Source organism: Rhinatrema bivittatum, chromosome 6 (assembly GCF_901001135.1).
Source record: "Rhinatrema bivittatum chromosome 6, aRhiBiv1.1, whole genome shotgun sequence".
In the NCBI taxonomy this organism is placed as follows: domain Eukaryota; kingdom Metazoa; phylum Chordata; class Amphibia; order Gymnophiona; family Rhinatrematidae; genus Rhinatrema; species Rhinatrema bivittatum.
The window spans coordinates 325239443-325254216 of record NC_042620.1 but is presented as its reverse complement, the minus strand read 5'-3'; the positions used below and the strand labels follow the sequence as shown (position 1 = coordinate 325254216).

The 14774-nt window shown below is 45.1% G+C and overlaps 1 protein-coding gene across 5 annotated transcripts in view; it reads right to left on the bottom strand.

Moving 5' to 3' along the window:
* COL4A5 (collagen type IV alpha 5 chain) overlaps nt 1–14774 on the bottom strand; it is a 346840-nt gene that overhangs the window by 72764 nt on the left and 259302 nt on the right. For all 5 annotated transcript variants that reach the window (XM_029607613.1, XM_029607611.1, XM_029607615.1 and 2 more), the window contains one exon: nt 3133–3259. In XM_029607613.1, coding sequence (XP_029463473.1) covers nt 3133–3259 — 127 coding nt within the window. The remainder of the gene's footprint in view (nt 1–3132; nt 3260–14774) is intronic.

Here is a 14774-nt window from a genome sequence, read left to right as displayed (position 1 = left end):
GGATGCGGCGAATCGCTTGCTGTTGTAATAACGCCTTCACCTCCTGTTCCAAGTGGTTTTGTTGGTGGGGTCTGGATCTTCCTGGTGCTGAATGAGGGAGCGGGGGTGCGGGGGGAGATTGGAAGTGAATTCTGTACCCTTGTTGAACGATGTCTAGTACCCATTTGTCGTTGGTGATCTTTTCCCATTCCCGGATGTGTGCCTTGATTCCTCCCGCTAGCACCTGTGCGGTGGTGGCAGGGCGATGTTCAAAAAGATGGGTTAGTCTTGGCCGGGGCAGCGGGTTGTTGTGTTTGTGGGCGCTGGCCCCGGGGTTGTCCCCGATGGTTTTGATTCTGTTAATTCTGCGGACGGGAAGTCTGCTGATAAGCTGGGGGACGGTACGAAGCATATGGCCGATAAGGTCGGCGTTGGAAGATTTGTCTGCAAGGTAGCATGGAATACCGGCATGCAGCAGCGTAAGTTTGAGGGGTAGCTAGAGATTGTACGGCTATTGACTGCTCCTTTAGTTGGGACACGGTTTCCTGGAAACATGTTCCAAACAAATTGTCCCCTTTACACGGTAAATTGGCCAATTTTTCGTGAACGTCTTCTCTAATGGAGCTGGCTCTCAGCCACGCCATACGTCGTGCCGCAATGGCAGCTGCTGACGCACGAGAGGAGGTCTCAAATCCTTCGTAGACCATGCGTAACAGATGGCATATGCCCTCCTCCAGGTCTTGTACGTGGTTAGTGTCCCCAATTGGGTGGGTGAGGTCCGAGCTTTCTTTCATCCGTTGCACACACTCGTAGAGGTATTGAATAATGTAGAATTGGTGATGGTTAATGCGGGCGGCAAGCATAGATGCCTGGAATGTGCGCTTCACAAATTCATCTAGTGAATGAAGATCTCTGCCCGCGGGGGGAGGGGGGGGGTAGCTGAGTGTAACCTGGATTTCCTAGCCCTCACCATTGCTGATTCAACTCCCAGGGATGCATGAGGTAGTTGTGGCGTCGAGTAGTAGGGAGATGTTTGCATTTTATATTTAAGATTGGTTTTCCTGGAAACCGCTGGAAGTTGGAAGGGGTTATCCCAGGAGCGTTCCAGAACTGAGTCTAGTACAGCATGGAGAGGTAGAGAGGTAGGCTCTGCCAGAAGATCAAAGATCTTTAATAGATCTAAATTTGCTGATCTCGGATCCAGCACCTTCTGAATGTTAAAGTGAAGGACAGAACCCATTCTTTTCTAAGAACTTTGGATAGGTGAGGTCTTCCAGAGGAGAGTATGGTTCCGCCAGTTCTTCCCCTGGTTCCGAGGGATACCCTGTGGAACTATCCAGTGATGTGGGTTGAAGGTCCAGCGACACTGGGGTAAGTGGCCGTTGAGGTTGCTGTGATGGTGTCAGGGCTGGAGAGTGCGCTCGTGGGGATGGGGGCCTTATATCTTGTGGAGACGGAGGCTGTGTGTTCTGTGGGGACGAGTGTCCTGATGGTTGTGGAGACTCCGGGTTGGTACTGGGCGAGGAATTCCCCATTTGATAAGAGGATTTCATGACCCCAAAGAAACCAGATAATGCCAGAGAGAAATTGACAAAATCATCTTTCATCTTTGGTGGCATTGGTGTTCGAGCTGGTACCTGTGGTCTGCCTGCTGGAATTGCTGCCAATAGAATATCTGTGTCTGGCAGCTGAGTCTTGGGCGCGTGTGTGCGTAGTGTTTCCCGCCCTTTGCGTTTCTTCGCCAGGGGTTCCTGTAGGACGTCACCCCTGGAGTGGCGTTTAGAAGCTAAAGATATGTCCGAAGAGGCAGAAGAAACTGAAGATGAAGAAAGTCGAATTTGACCCTCATCCCTGTCTGATCTGGAAGAGGAGGCTGGTGAAGAGGGCGTTAGGGTCAATGGTGTATCCCTGGAAGCCTTTGAAACCGTAGCTAGTGGTATCAAACGGGATTTCTTCCTTATCCCAGTAGGTTCAGGGGGATGTGGTCGTTTTGGCTGTTTTCTGTTTTCGGGTGTCAGTGCCGTTGGCGTTGTCCCAGGCTCCGATGGCGCTGTGGTGTTAGTCAGCTCGCTTCAGTGCGTCGGCACCGTTCCTTCGTGCTGCACCAGCGCCTTTCCGTGCGTCGGCTGACGCACCGGCGTCGCAGTCGGCACCAGAGGAGACTCTGAAGGTCTTGATTGTTGCGTCTGACCTTCCGGTGCCGTAGTCTTAGTGGATTGCATCACGTCCACACGGCGCTGCGTCGATGGGTTGCGCGCCAATGATTTCGACGCATGGGTCGCTTCCCGGGTATGTTCTACTACCCGCCCCGGCGCATGCGACTCCGGTCGGTGTCGGCTCTTGTCACGGGAGGGATCTCGACTCCCGGAGGCTAGATCTTTACCTCTCATGCGATCCTTCGCAGTCGGAGGTTCCATGGAGGCCGCTCGATGCTGTGGGGGTGGCGCAGTCATAGTAGGCCCCAGGGAATAGTGGGCTTCTGACGGTGGGGCGTAGGATCCGGTCCTTGATGTTTGAAGGCGCTCCATCTTCTCCCTTCTCTGTCGGCATGCCCTCTGTGACATCCGACCACAATGAGGGCACGACTCGAGTAGGTGGTCTGGGCCCAGACATCGGTAGCAGCGGTTATGTTCATCTGATGGACATGACCTTCCCGCAGAGGCAGGGTTTGAACCCTGATGGTCGGGGAGCGTCATTCTTGCCATGGTCCTTCATTTTTTGAGTTTTTTCTTCCTAAAATTAAGACTTGTCTGAGGAGGTCTGAGGCTCTGCGTGCGCAGAAAAACAGACGGAGGAGAGTCGTTATCAGAGCGGGAAACCACGCGCCTCAGAGCAAAGCTTTGACAACAATTAGGAAGCTCCGCCTCCCGGGCCTGACTGACTGTTCTCATGACAGCATGACTAATTCAGCCCTGCTATCGACGGGAAAAATATTTTCACAGATTTTTTTTTAAAATGTGCTATTTAGTAAGTTCATGGAGCATCCCCCTAGTCTTTCTATTTTTTGAAAGAGTAAACAACTGATTTGCATTTACCTGGTTCCACTCCACTCATGATTTTAAAGCCCTCTGTCTTACACATAACTTGAGAGACCCAAGGCCTTCTATGAAGAACAAAGAAAGAAATCCCTTGTGCTTGAAAAGCAAAACTTACCTGGGAATCCAGGAAGGCCGGGTTCTCCCTTTTGACCAGGACTCCCTGGCAATCCGGGCACACCTGGGCCTCCTGCTGCCCCTTTACTACCAGGAATGCCCGGGAAGCCGCTCTGGCCTGGGTCACCCTGGAAGATACAATAAGATAAATCTCAAGACCGTTGCACTTTCCTCTTAAGTGCTTGCATTCTGTCACTGTAGATTACATATATGCTCGTGGAATAAACCCATTGTGGGCTCTCGGTACTGTAATTTTACAATCACACTTTTTAAGTGGCAGAGTGCCTGGGACTTTCAGCCTGATGGCTTCCAGGATATAACTCAAAGTTCAAGAGTGCACACACCGTAATCACGTTGTGGATATTAATCATGAAAATAAAGTGTGAAGGTTATGAAATTAAAAACAGTAAATAGCTAAACAAATAAAATATTTGGTTAAAACATCTTCCGATCCGCATGTTGAGCAGTTCGAGGAAGAGGACAGCCAGGGCCTTTTGAAAATCTTATGCAGCTAGGATTAGCATTTTCTTTTGACAATCATTTTTCTCTGCATGCTTCAGGTTTGTTTTCATTTTTGTCATTTTTTTTTTTTTTTTATAAGACCCATAAATAAAATATTTGTATTTTATATTACTGAAGGTAGGGGAATAGGCAGGGCAATTTTGAAGCTCCACAGGGAGCTCGCAGTCCTGGATCACAAGGTTATTTTTAACGCCATGGTTACTGAAGTGACCCGCGTACTTTGTACTCGCATAGAAGCTGACTTTTCAGAATGATTGAGGATGCTAAATAAACTTTCTATTTGCACTTGATATACCGCTTTTACCAAGCTGGTCTTAATGCAGATTACAATCAAATTTATAATTAAATTCCTGTTATCTGTGTGTCTTAGTTTACAATAAGCATAGGAAAACACGAAGGGAGCATAAGATAAGATTAAAGGTAAAATGATTGTAGTGGCCATCTAAGGAGTGGCAACAGGTATGGTAGCAATACAGGGCTACTGAATGCCTTAAAGCAGTGGTTTCTCAACCGGTGTGTCGCGCACTCGCTGCTCTTCCCCCGCTTTCAACCTCAGCGAGATGAACACTGCTGCCATTCCTGCTTGGGCTATCAGCACATTCAAGCCCCGAGGGGGAACAGCAGCAGTGTTTTGTGGAAGCCGGCGACAGGAACGTGACCTTTTCTTCTTTCCGCCCCTGTGGCCCGGAAGAGGAAGTGATGTTTACCGGGCACGTGGGAAGAAGAAAAGGCCATGCAGCGGCAATCACATCCCAAGGCTCTTCCCGGCCCTGCTACACTCAGCAGTTTGCCTGTGCTGCGATCTTCACGGCACAGAGCAGTCAGCTGAGAATGTGGCCCCCGGGATTTCCTGCTGCGCGGCTGTTGGGGAAAGTCGTCCATCAGCTGCCCGGAGCTGAATATCGGTGCTGGCTGGCCACTTTGCTAGGGGCTGCAGGAGTACGGTGCTGCTGCCCCCCACCCTGGCTCTGACCTCCCCTTCTATCGCCAGCGCGACATCAGCAAGAAAACATTAAAAAAATAATAATCAAACTGCAAAAAAAAATAAAAGCTGGGATGGGGAGAAGAAAAAGCATAGAATTACATTCTAGGCTGACTGCTCTGTGCCGTGATAGCAGCGTAAGCAATCAGCTGAGTGCTGCCTTCTTACCACTGTGGGGCGGGGAGGTCATTCCTGCTGCAGTTTCTAGCCTGTCAGGACTCTGCTTTTAATAGCAGCATACCGGCTACCTTGTGCTGTAGCTGTCATGTGTGGTGAGGGTGGGAGTGAGTGAGTGAGACAGTGAGCCAGCATGTGTGTAAATGTATGAGAGAATGTGTGTGTATGTAAGAGAGAAAAAGTTTGAGAGCAAGATACTGCTCAGGAAAGACACTGGTGTGTGTGAGAGAAAGAGATTGTTCAAGGAGGTGACTGGGGTGTGTGTGTGTGTGTGTGTGTGAGAGAGAGACAAAGAAAGATTGGTCTGGGAGCTGACTGGTGTGTGTGTGAGATAAAGAGACTGGTCAGGGAGCTGACTGGTGTGTGTGTGTGTGTGAGAGACAGAAAGATTGGTCTGGGAGCTGACTGGTGTGTGTGTGTGTGAGATAAAGAGATTGGTCAGGGAGGTGACTGGTGTGTGTGAGATAAAGAGATTGGTCAGGGAGGTGTGTGTGTGTGTGTGAGATAAAGAGATTGGTCAGGGAGGTGACGTGTGTGTGTGTGTGTGTGTGTATGTGTGTGTGTGTGAGAGAGAGAGAGAAAGATTGGTCAGGGAGCTGACTGGGATATGTGAGAGAGAGAGAAAGAGACATTGGTCAGGGATGTGACTGGTGTGTGTGTGTGTGAGAAAGAGAGATTGGCCAGGGAGGTGATTGGTGTGTGTGTGTGTGAGTGAGATAAAAGATTGCTCAGGGAGCTGACTGGTGTGTGTGTGTGAGAGAAAGAAAGATTGGTCAGGGAGGTGACTGGTGTGTGTGTGTGTGTGAGAGAGAGAGAGAGAGAGATTGGTCAGGGAGGTGACTTCTGTGTGTGTGTGTGTGTGTGTGTGTGTGTGTGAGAGAGAGAGAGAGAGATTGGTCAGGGAGGTGACTTCTGTGTGTGTGTGAGAGAGAAAGAAAGATTGGTCAGGGAGCTGACTGGTGTGTGTGTGTGTGAGATAAAGAGATTGGTCAGGGACATGACTGGTGTGAGAGAGAAAGAGACATTGGTCAGGGAGATGACTGGTGTGTGTGTGTGTGAGAGAAAGAGAGATTGGCCAGGGAGGTGATTGGTGTGTGTGAGAGAAAGTGTGTGTGTGTGTGTGTGTGAAATACACTAGTCATGGGCCCTAAGGAACAGAGCTTCAGCAGCCCTTCCTGCTTCTGGTATGTGCTATTGGCCTACATGGGAAAGGAGTAGGAGAGTTACTGGAGAGGGTAAGTAAAGGTGGCTTTTTAAAGTTTATCTTTCTTGATTGACTGCCATTTTAATTATTGGTATTATGTGATGTGTCTGCTGTTAGAAATAGTTTATTGGTGTTTGGAGAATTTTTAATAATTTTGAAAATTTTTAATGATTGGATGTTATTCCATTTATCAGTTGTTTTGAAACATTTATATTCTAGTTTTAGAATTATTTTATATTTCTCGAGGAATATTTAAATAGAAATGTGGAGACAAAAACTGAACTGGAAACAGCAAGAAGCCAAACTCTGTGCAACAACGCAAAAACAAAAACATTAGCTTTATGGTCACTTTATTCTGTATTTGGTGAGGGTCTGTCTGTGTTCTGCGAGCTTGTAGTTTCTTGGTAGGGATCTATAGCAGCTTGGCTTGTTCTATTTTCCTAATAGGAGGTGTATTGGTGTTTAGGGCCTGGTGTAATTTTTGCAGTGCTGCCTTTTCATACGTAGGGTTGGTACTGTTTGAGTTCCATAATGCAGGTGTAACTGTGTGCACATTAGTTTGTGTACATTATTGCAAATCCTGGAAGTATGTTCCGTGCTATATTTCTGTTTTGCACAGAATTCAGAGTGGCTTTTTTAGCTTTCCAATCCAGTTTCTCTTTCCATATTTGTAATTTGTGGTCTCTGTACTTGGTGAAGGTAGATTCTATGTGTGTGACCGAGGTGAAGTATTTTACCAGCATGTAGGCATTTGTATCAATATTATTTGTTGTGTTTCCTCAATAGAACATGCATTGGTGGTAAATTACTGTTTTTTCATAAGGAGGGCTATTGCACCTGGTAGGAGAGAGGATGTTTATATTGCTGTTACTGAGATGACACCAGAAATATCTCTTTTGTATGGTAAATTGAACGAGGAATGTCCTAGTTCTGTTCTGAACCATTGTTGGGGGGTCATGGTGGATCTTGTAGATACAGAGTATATGTTTACATTTAGCCCCGTGACTATCATGTTTTCAGTGTGTCATGCGAGAACCATCTGTCAGGTGTGTCCTGACAGAAAAAAGTTTGAGAACCACTGCCTTAGAGAGCCAAGGTAATGAAAGATCCTATAGTGTTGGAAAGAGGCAGGCACCAGGTCCCAAGGAAGTAGAGTCAGAAAGAGGAAGTCAGATGGGGTTGATGATGCGGTTTTATGATCAAGTTTTCAGTAGAGGGGAGTCTGTCATTGTCTTTGTCACAGTTTTTGACGTGAAAATAGGGAAAGGCTTGGCTGAATTTCCTTGCTTTAATTCTTTTTCTGAAGGTAAGAAGCCTCAAAGTGTAGGGATAATGATATCTTGGATCCATAGTTTTGAGGCATAGTAGCTGAATGTGTGGAATCTGCATCAAGTTAAAATGGCGGAAGCCAGAGTGGCAGAAGAAAGGAGGGCTCTGTGGGAAAAGTTTGTGGGAGCATAGGAGAACAGAAGCTGGGAAAGATACTCTGGGACCATGTGGTTTGTTAATACAGCTGAAGACAAAGAAAAGAGCTTTGAATTGTATCCTGTATTAGACCAGGAACCAGTGGAATTGATATTATAGTTGCTTTACTTTGTAAGAGTTTGAGGCATTTGATATTATATTGTGAAATGCTGTGGAATAGAATAGTCTATGCGGCAGGCGAATCTGGTGCAGATGCAGAAAGGAGATCCTTACCACTTATGAGATGTGGGTTTCCGCTGTAAAGTTGTGGTCGAGTTGAACTCCTAAAATTCACACTGAATACTTAAGTTATAAGGGAGTTCCTGATAGGGAAGACAGGAATAGTAAGATGCGCTCGTGTCAGCTTAGCCTGATGAGTTCTGATTTGGTAGGGTTGAGCTTGAGTTTATTGAGCTAATGGGATGCTGCTGTAAGACAGTGCTTACAGTAATGAAGACAGGCGATGGAAAGATTTAGTCTGATTCTATCTTGATGCAGAGTTGGATGTCATCTGCAATAAGGTGACATTCAATGTTGAAAGACAAGACAATGTCACAGATTGGACAAATGTAAATGTTGAAAAGGTTAGGGGAAAGCACCAAGCCCTGAGGTGCTCCACAGGTGAGGTCTTTGGGAAAGGATAATTTGTTTACCCATGATACAATGTACAGTTCAAGAAAGATTGAAACCATCCGTGCCTTCACTGGTGACATCACTTAATACTAGTAGTAGGAGTTGATGAGTGATTGATACTGTTGGTTACGGCTAATTGGATGAATTCTGTTCCGTGGCCTTTCCTGAATCCAGATTGCTAAGAGTGGAGGATGATTAGGAAGTTCAGAAGTGGAAGTAGACCACTTTTTCCACTACTTTGGATAGAAAGGACACGGTGGAGTTTGCTCAATATTAGGGGTGCACAAGCATCCACAACGCTGACACCTGCATGGGACTAGGTGAAAAAGTATGCATTGGAAAGTATATGTGGAAATTTGAAAATAAAATCTCCACATATATGTTCACCCTGTCCCAACCTGCCCCTCTTCTGTGTGTGTGGATAAAGATACATATGCTGTTCACATACACTGGAGGGGGTGAGGGGGAGGGTGGACAATCAAAATGTTTTTAGGTGAAGGAAAATAGTTTACCTGCACAAAAAGCTTTGATTATTGCCCTCTCTATGGTTATCAAAGGGAACATTACCCTATCTCCTAGGCTGATTGCAAAGCAATTATTTTGGATGCAATACTGCATTATTTAACTTTCAGTTTTCTTTTCTTCTTTAAGTTTGATAGTTGACTAGAATTTCTTGAGGATAGGACAGACATGAAGGGGACAATTGTTTATTTGCATAGACTTAGGCTTCTAAATTAGGTGCTTAATTATCAAAGTCAGTGCTAAACTGCTTCCTGGCCCCAACTCCACCTCTGTAACCACCCACTTTTTAGGCTCCTAAATTTAGGCACCTAATGGAAATTAGATGCCCACATTTAGGGAAGTCAGCCCTTGTAAATATTCAAAAGGGCCAGTTTAGGAGCCTAAACTCTTTGAAAACTGACCCCTCAGCCTATTTTCTTTTCTTAAATTGGCCTCAAAATGCCTAGGTAGAACCTTCAGAAGATGAGCTGCTTTTGTCTAATGACGTTTTGCTTGGTTACTGTTGATGTATCATATTTGTTCTTTGATCAGTAACCCAGACTGACTCTTTCTAAAAATTGTTCTAGGTTTAGCAGGCCATTTTCTAACTACTTGCACTGAGGCAAAGTCTCCCAGCTTTCAAAGTGAAAGTGCAAATGGAAAAAACACCTGCACACATTTACACCTGCTAATCTGTGTGGATACTTTTCCCAAGAAAAGTTCTATGTATCAGTGCAAACGCTTTCTGAGATTCATTTAAAGTTGGTTGTGCATTCTTTGGTTAAACTTACAATGGACTAGGGCAATGTGTTTTATGATAGGCTCCCTCAAACCTTAAAGGCCTTTCAATTGGCTCAAAACCCTGCGACTCGTATTATATCTGGCAGAAAGATCTCTGACAGTATTACTAAAGTGCAATTCAAACTACATTGGCTCCCTATCAGCTGACATATTAAATTTATTGCTAATCTATATAACTGTCCATGGCCTTAAGCCTTCTTGTATGCATGCTCTATTGATGTTTTACTAGCCAATTCAGTTGAGGTCGTCCTCAAAAACATTTGCTGACTGTTCTATGCGTCCACCATGTTCAATTAGCTGAGTCAAGAGAAAGCTTGTTTTGTGTAGCAGATCCTGAATATGGAATAAGTTGCCACTGAATTAAGGACTGAAGGCTCTAGAATTCAATTCCGTAAATTATTGAACATAAGAAATTGCCATACTGGGTCAGACCAAGGGTCCATCAAGCCCAGCATCTGGTTTCCAACAGTGGCCAACCCAGGCCATAAGAACCTGGCAAGCACCCAAACACTAAGAAGATCCCATGCTACTGATGCCAGTAATAGCAGTGGCTATTCCCTAAGTCAACCTGATTAATAGCAGTTAATGAACTTCTCCTCCAAGAACTTATCCAAACCTTTTTTAAACCCAGCTACACTAACTGCACTAACCACATCCTCTGGCAACAAATTCCAGAGCTTAATTGAGTGTTGAGTGAAAAATAATTTTCTCTGATTTGTTTTAAATGAGCTACTTGCTAACTTCATGGAATGCCCCCTACTCCTTCCATTATCCAATAGAGTAAATAACAGATTCACATTTACCCGTTCTAGACCTCTCATGATTTTGTTGACATCTATCATATCCCTTCTTAGCCGTCTCTACTCCAAGCTGAACAGCCCTAACCCTCTTCAGCCTTTCCTCATAAGGGAGTTGTTCCATCCCCTTTATCATTTTGGTCGCCCTTCTCTGTACCTTCTCCAGTGCAACTATATCTTTTTTGAGATGTGGCAATCAGAATTGTACACAGTATTCAAGGTGCGGTCTCACCATGGAGCGATACAGAGGCATTATGACATTTTATGTTTATCCACCATTCCCTTCCTAATAATTCCTAACATTCTGTTTGCTTTTTTGACTGCCGCTGCACACTGAGGATCACAGAGATTTGGTACAGTTCATCTGAATCTTCATCCTTGAAAACCATCTCCGGAATCAGTATCTCCCAACATCCTTATTAGTAAGCAAAGAATTAATCTTTCTGCAATGGCCTTATCTTCCCTAAGAGCCCTGTTAACCCCTCGATCATCTAACTGTCCAATTGACTCCCTCACAGGTTTCTTGCTTCGGATATATCTAAAAATGTATTTATTATGAGTTTTTGCCTCTACGGCCAGCTTCATTTCAAATTCTCTCTTAGCCTGCCTTATCAATGTTTTACACTTAACTTGACAATGCTTATGCTTTATCCTATTTTCTTCAGATGGATCCTTCTTCCATTTTTTGAAGGATTTTTTTTTGGCTAAAATAGTCTCTTTCACCTCACTTTTTAACCATGTCAGTAATCGTTTTGCCTTCTTTCCACCTTTCTTAATGTGTGGAATACATCTGGACTGTGCTTCTATGATTATATTTTTAAACAATGTCCATGCCTGTTGTACACGATTAACCTTTGCAGCTGCACCTTTCAGGTTTTTTTCTAACTATTGTTGATTCTCTCCCCCCCACTGCATCCTGCGACACCTTCATTCAATCCCTCCTTGCCATAGGCTTCCGACAAATCATAGCATCTCCAACTCACAAAGCTGGCCATACGTTGGACCTGATGTTTATCGACTCTAGCTTCCAGACCACCAACACACCCACCTACACCCCAGTGCCTTGGTCCGACCACTGCCTCATTGAAAGCCGACTCTCTGCCAAGAGACCCCTGCTAAGTAACCATACTTCTCACACTACCATAATATCTAGAAAAACTTGCCCCAGCGACGAACTTACAGACGCATTAGCCTCGTCCCTACCAAAACCAATCTGCTCAGACCCTGACACAGCCTTAGCGTCCTGGAATAGCCTTACAGAAGACATTGCTAATAAACTATGTCCTCTCTCCGAACGAGTCATAAATACCTCTGCGAAACCCTCCAAGCCCTGGTACACCCAAGAGCTTAAAATCCTAAAAAGCAATCTCAGACAGAAAGAGAGAAAATGGCGCAAGGACCCTACCCCGCAACATTCCTCCAGCTACAAAACAGCCTTACACGAATACAGACTATCTACCCTCAAACACAAGCGTGACTTCTATTCAAAAAAAATCCATGACTATAAATTCAACCCCAAAGTGCTTTTCTCCTATGTCGCCAGCCTTACCACCCCCATCCCACCTACCATACCAGACTCTGAGGCAGCTGCCAAATGTGAGGAACTGGCCAACTACTTCCAAAGTAAAATCGCCAACCTCCTCTCCAGATTTCCCCTCTCCAATCTCTGTGCCCCCACCAACCTACCCTCTGTCCCCTCTTCATCCCAACCCACAATGGCCACACTTGACTTTACTTCCTCTAAGGAAATCATAAGCCTCCTTCATAAACTTAAGCCAGCTTCTCACCCCAATGACACCATCCCTACCAAAGCGCTAATAGCCATCCCTAACAGCATAGCCAGAGCAGACATTATCAACTGTTCCCTCACCCATGGGATGGTCCCAGACTCACTCAAGCACGCTGTCGTCAAACCCCTTCTTAAAAAACCCTCCCTAGACCCTAAAGACCCCTCCAATTTCCGCCCCATCTCCAACCTCCCTCTTATTTCCAAGCTAATGGAAAAAGTTGTTAATTCACAACTCATGGATTACCTTGAAAATCATGCTATCCTCCATGTTTCCCAATTTGGCTTCAGGAGACATTTCAATACCGAATCCTTACTCCTCTCCCTATCCGACTATCTCCTCAGAGGTTTGGGCCAAGGCCACAGCTACCTCCTTGACATTTCAGCGGCTTTTGATACCATCAGCCACCACCACCTCCTGACACGGCTAGAAAGCATCGGCATCTCAGGAATAGCTCTCGCCTGGTTCAAATCCTATCTCTCAAACAGAAAGTTCTCTGTTAAAATTGGAAACAACCTATCTGCCTCACACCCTTTACAACAAGGAGTCCCGCAAGGCTCATCTCTTTCCTCAACCCTCTTCAATATTTATCTCACCCCCCTCTGCCAACTCCTCACCGACCTTAAACTCAAATTCTCTCTCTATGCTGATGATGTTCAGATCATCATCCCCATTCACAACTCTATATCTGACGCCCTGGAGCACTGGGAAAATTGCCTTGCAGCCATCAACTCCCTCCTCACCAACCTTCAGCTTGCCCTCAACACGAACAAAACGGAACTCCTCCACATCTCCTCGCAACCCCCTGACCTCCTACCTAATGACCCCAAACTTAACCTCCTCACAGTTCAACCCTCCGTTAGGGACCTCGGAGTTCTCCTTGATCCCAATCTTAGCATGAAACCACAAATCAACTCTATCCTCAAAGCAGGCTTCTTCAAACTCAACGTTCTTAAGAAACTCTGACCCCTGTTATACACCCAAGATCTCCGCACAGTGATCCAAGCCACCCTTACCTCCAAACTGGACTACTGTAATGCCCTCCTCCTAGGGCTCCCCTTGTCCTCAATAAAACCTCTTCAATTATTGCAAAATGCCACTGCAAGGCTCATCACTAACACACGCAAACACGAACACATTACCCCTGCCCTCAAGGATTTACATTGGCTCCCCATCCTATCCCGTATACACTACAAGACTCTGACCATAGTACACAAATCTATCCACACCCACAACTCCAACTAGCTCGACCTCCCCTTCACGGCCCCCCTGTCCTCTCGAGCCACCAGATCTGCCAACAAAGGTACTCTACATGTACCGTCCTTGAAAGCAGCTCATCTTTCCTCCACCCGCGACCGTGCCCTCTCCATTGCCGGTCCTGCCCTCTGGAACTCACTACCTGTCCACATGCGCCTTGAACCATGTGCGATCAAATTCAAAAAGAAACTAAAAACATTCCTGTTCAACCAAGTCTACCCAGAATAGCTCCTCCCTTCCCCACCATAGCTCCCACCCCCTAGGTGACCGCCCTTTTCCTTATATTAAGGATTTAATTACATTGTATATTGTTATTTTCTTGTTACGACCTCTTGTTGATTTCGTGTTGTTTAATCTATTTTCTATACTGCCTTAGGTTAACCCCCTGCCCAGTTCGCCTTCCCTGTTGAAATGTATTTTCCAAGCCTTCTGTTAATATGTGAACCGGTATAATGTCCCCACTAATACCAGTATATAAAAGTTTCTAAATAAATAAACAAACATTTTCATCATTTTATCAAAGTTTCCCTTTTGAAAGTTTAGTCTTAGAGCTGCAGATTTATTTATTGTCCCCCTTCCAGTTATTAGTTTAAATTTGATCATGTTATGATCACTGTTGCCAAGTGGCCCCAACACAGTTACCTCTCTCACCAAATCCTGCATTCCACTAAGAATTAAATCTAAAATAGCCCCCTCTCTTGTTGGTTCCTGAACCAATTGCTCCATGAAGCAATCATTTATTACATCCAGGAACTTTGTCTCTAGCAAGTCCTGATGTTAAATTTACCCAGTCAATATGGGGTAATTGAAATCTCCCATTATTACTGCACTTTCAAATGGGTTAGTTTCCCTGATTTCTTTAAGCATTTCATCACTTCTATCACTATACTCTTACCCAACACACATAGGATTTCTACCCATATAGATTCTACTGAGTTTTTAGCCTCTTGTATGATCTTTATCCTGTTGGACTTTGTACGCTCCCAGACAAAGTGCCATACCCCCACCAAGTTGATCCTCCCTATCAATTGTTCCCCTGTTATAGCTCTGTCCCATTGGTTATCCTTCTCCTTCCAGGTCTCTAAGATGCCAAGTATGTCTCTCTCATCATTCACTGCTATACACTCCCATCTTACTTCTTAGACTTCTGGCATTGGCATACAGACATTTCAAAGTGTATTTTTTGTTTGCATTAACAACCTGCTTTTCAGTTGATAGAGATAATTTGGAATTCTTTTGCTCAATTGATTCTTTTCTTATAAGCACATGGCCTACGTTTTCATTTATTGGAACCTCTCTGTTGGGATGCCCTAACTCTCCTGTTTCATTAGTATCCTTCAAGGATACATTTCTCCGAACCATGCACTGCTGAGTGACTGTTGGCTTTCCCCCTTGTTCTAGTTTAAAAGCTGCTCTATCTTCTTTTTGAAAGTTAGTGCCAGCAGCTTGGTTCTACTCTGGTTAAGGTGGAGCCCATTCTTTCGGAAAAGTCTCCCCCTTCCTCCAAAAGGTTGTCCA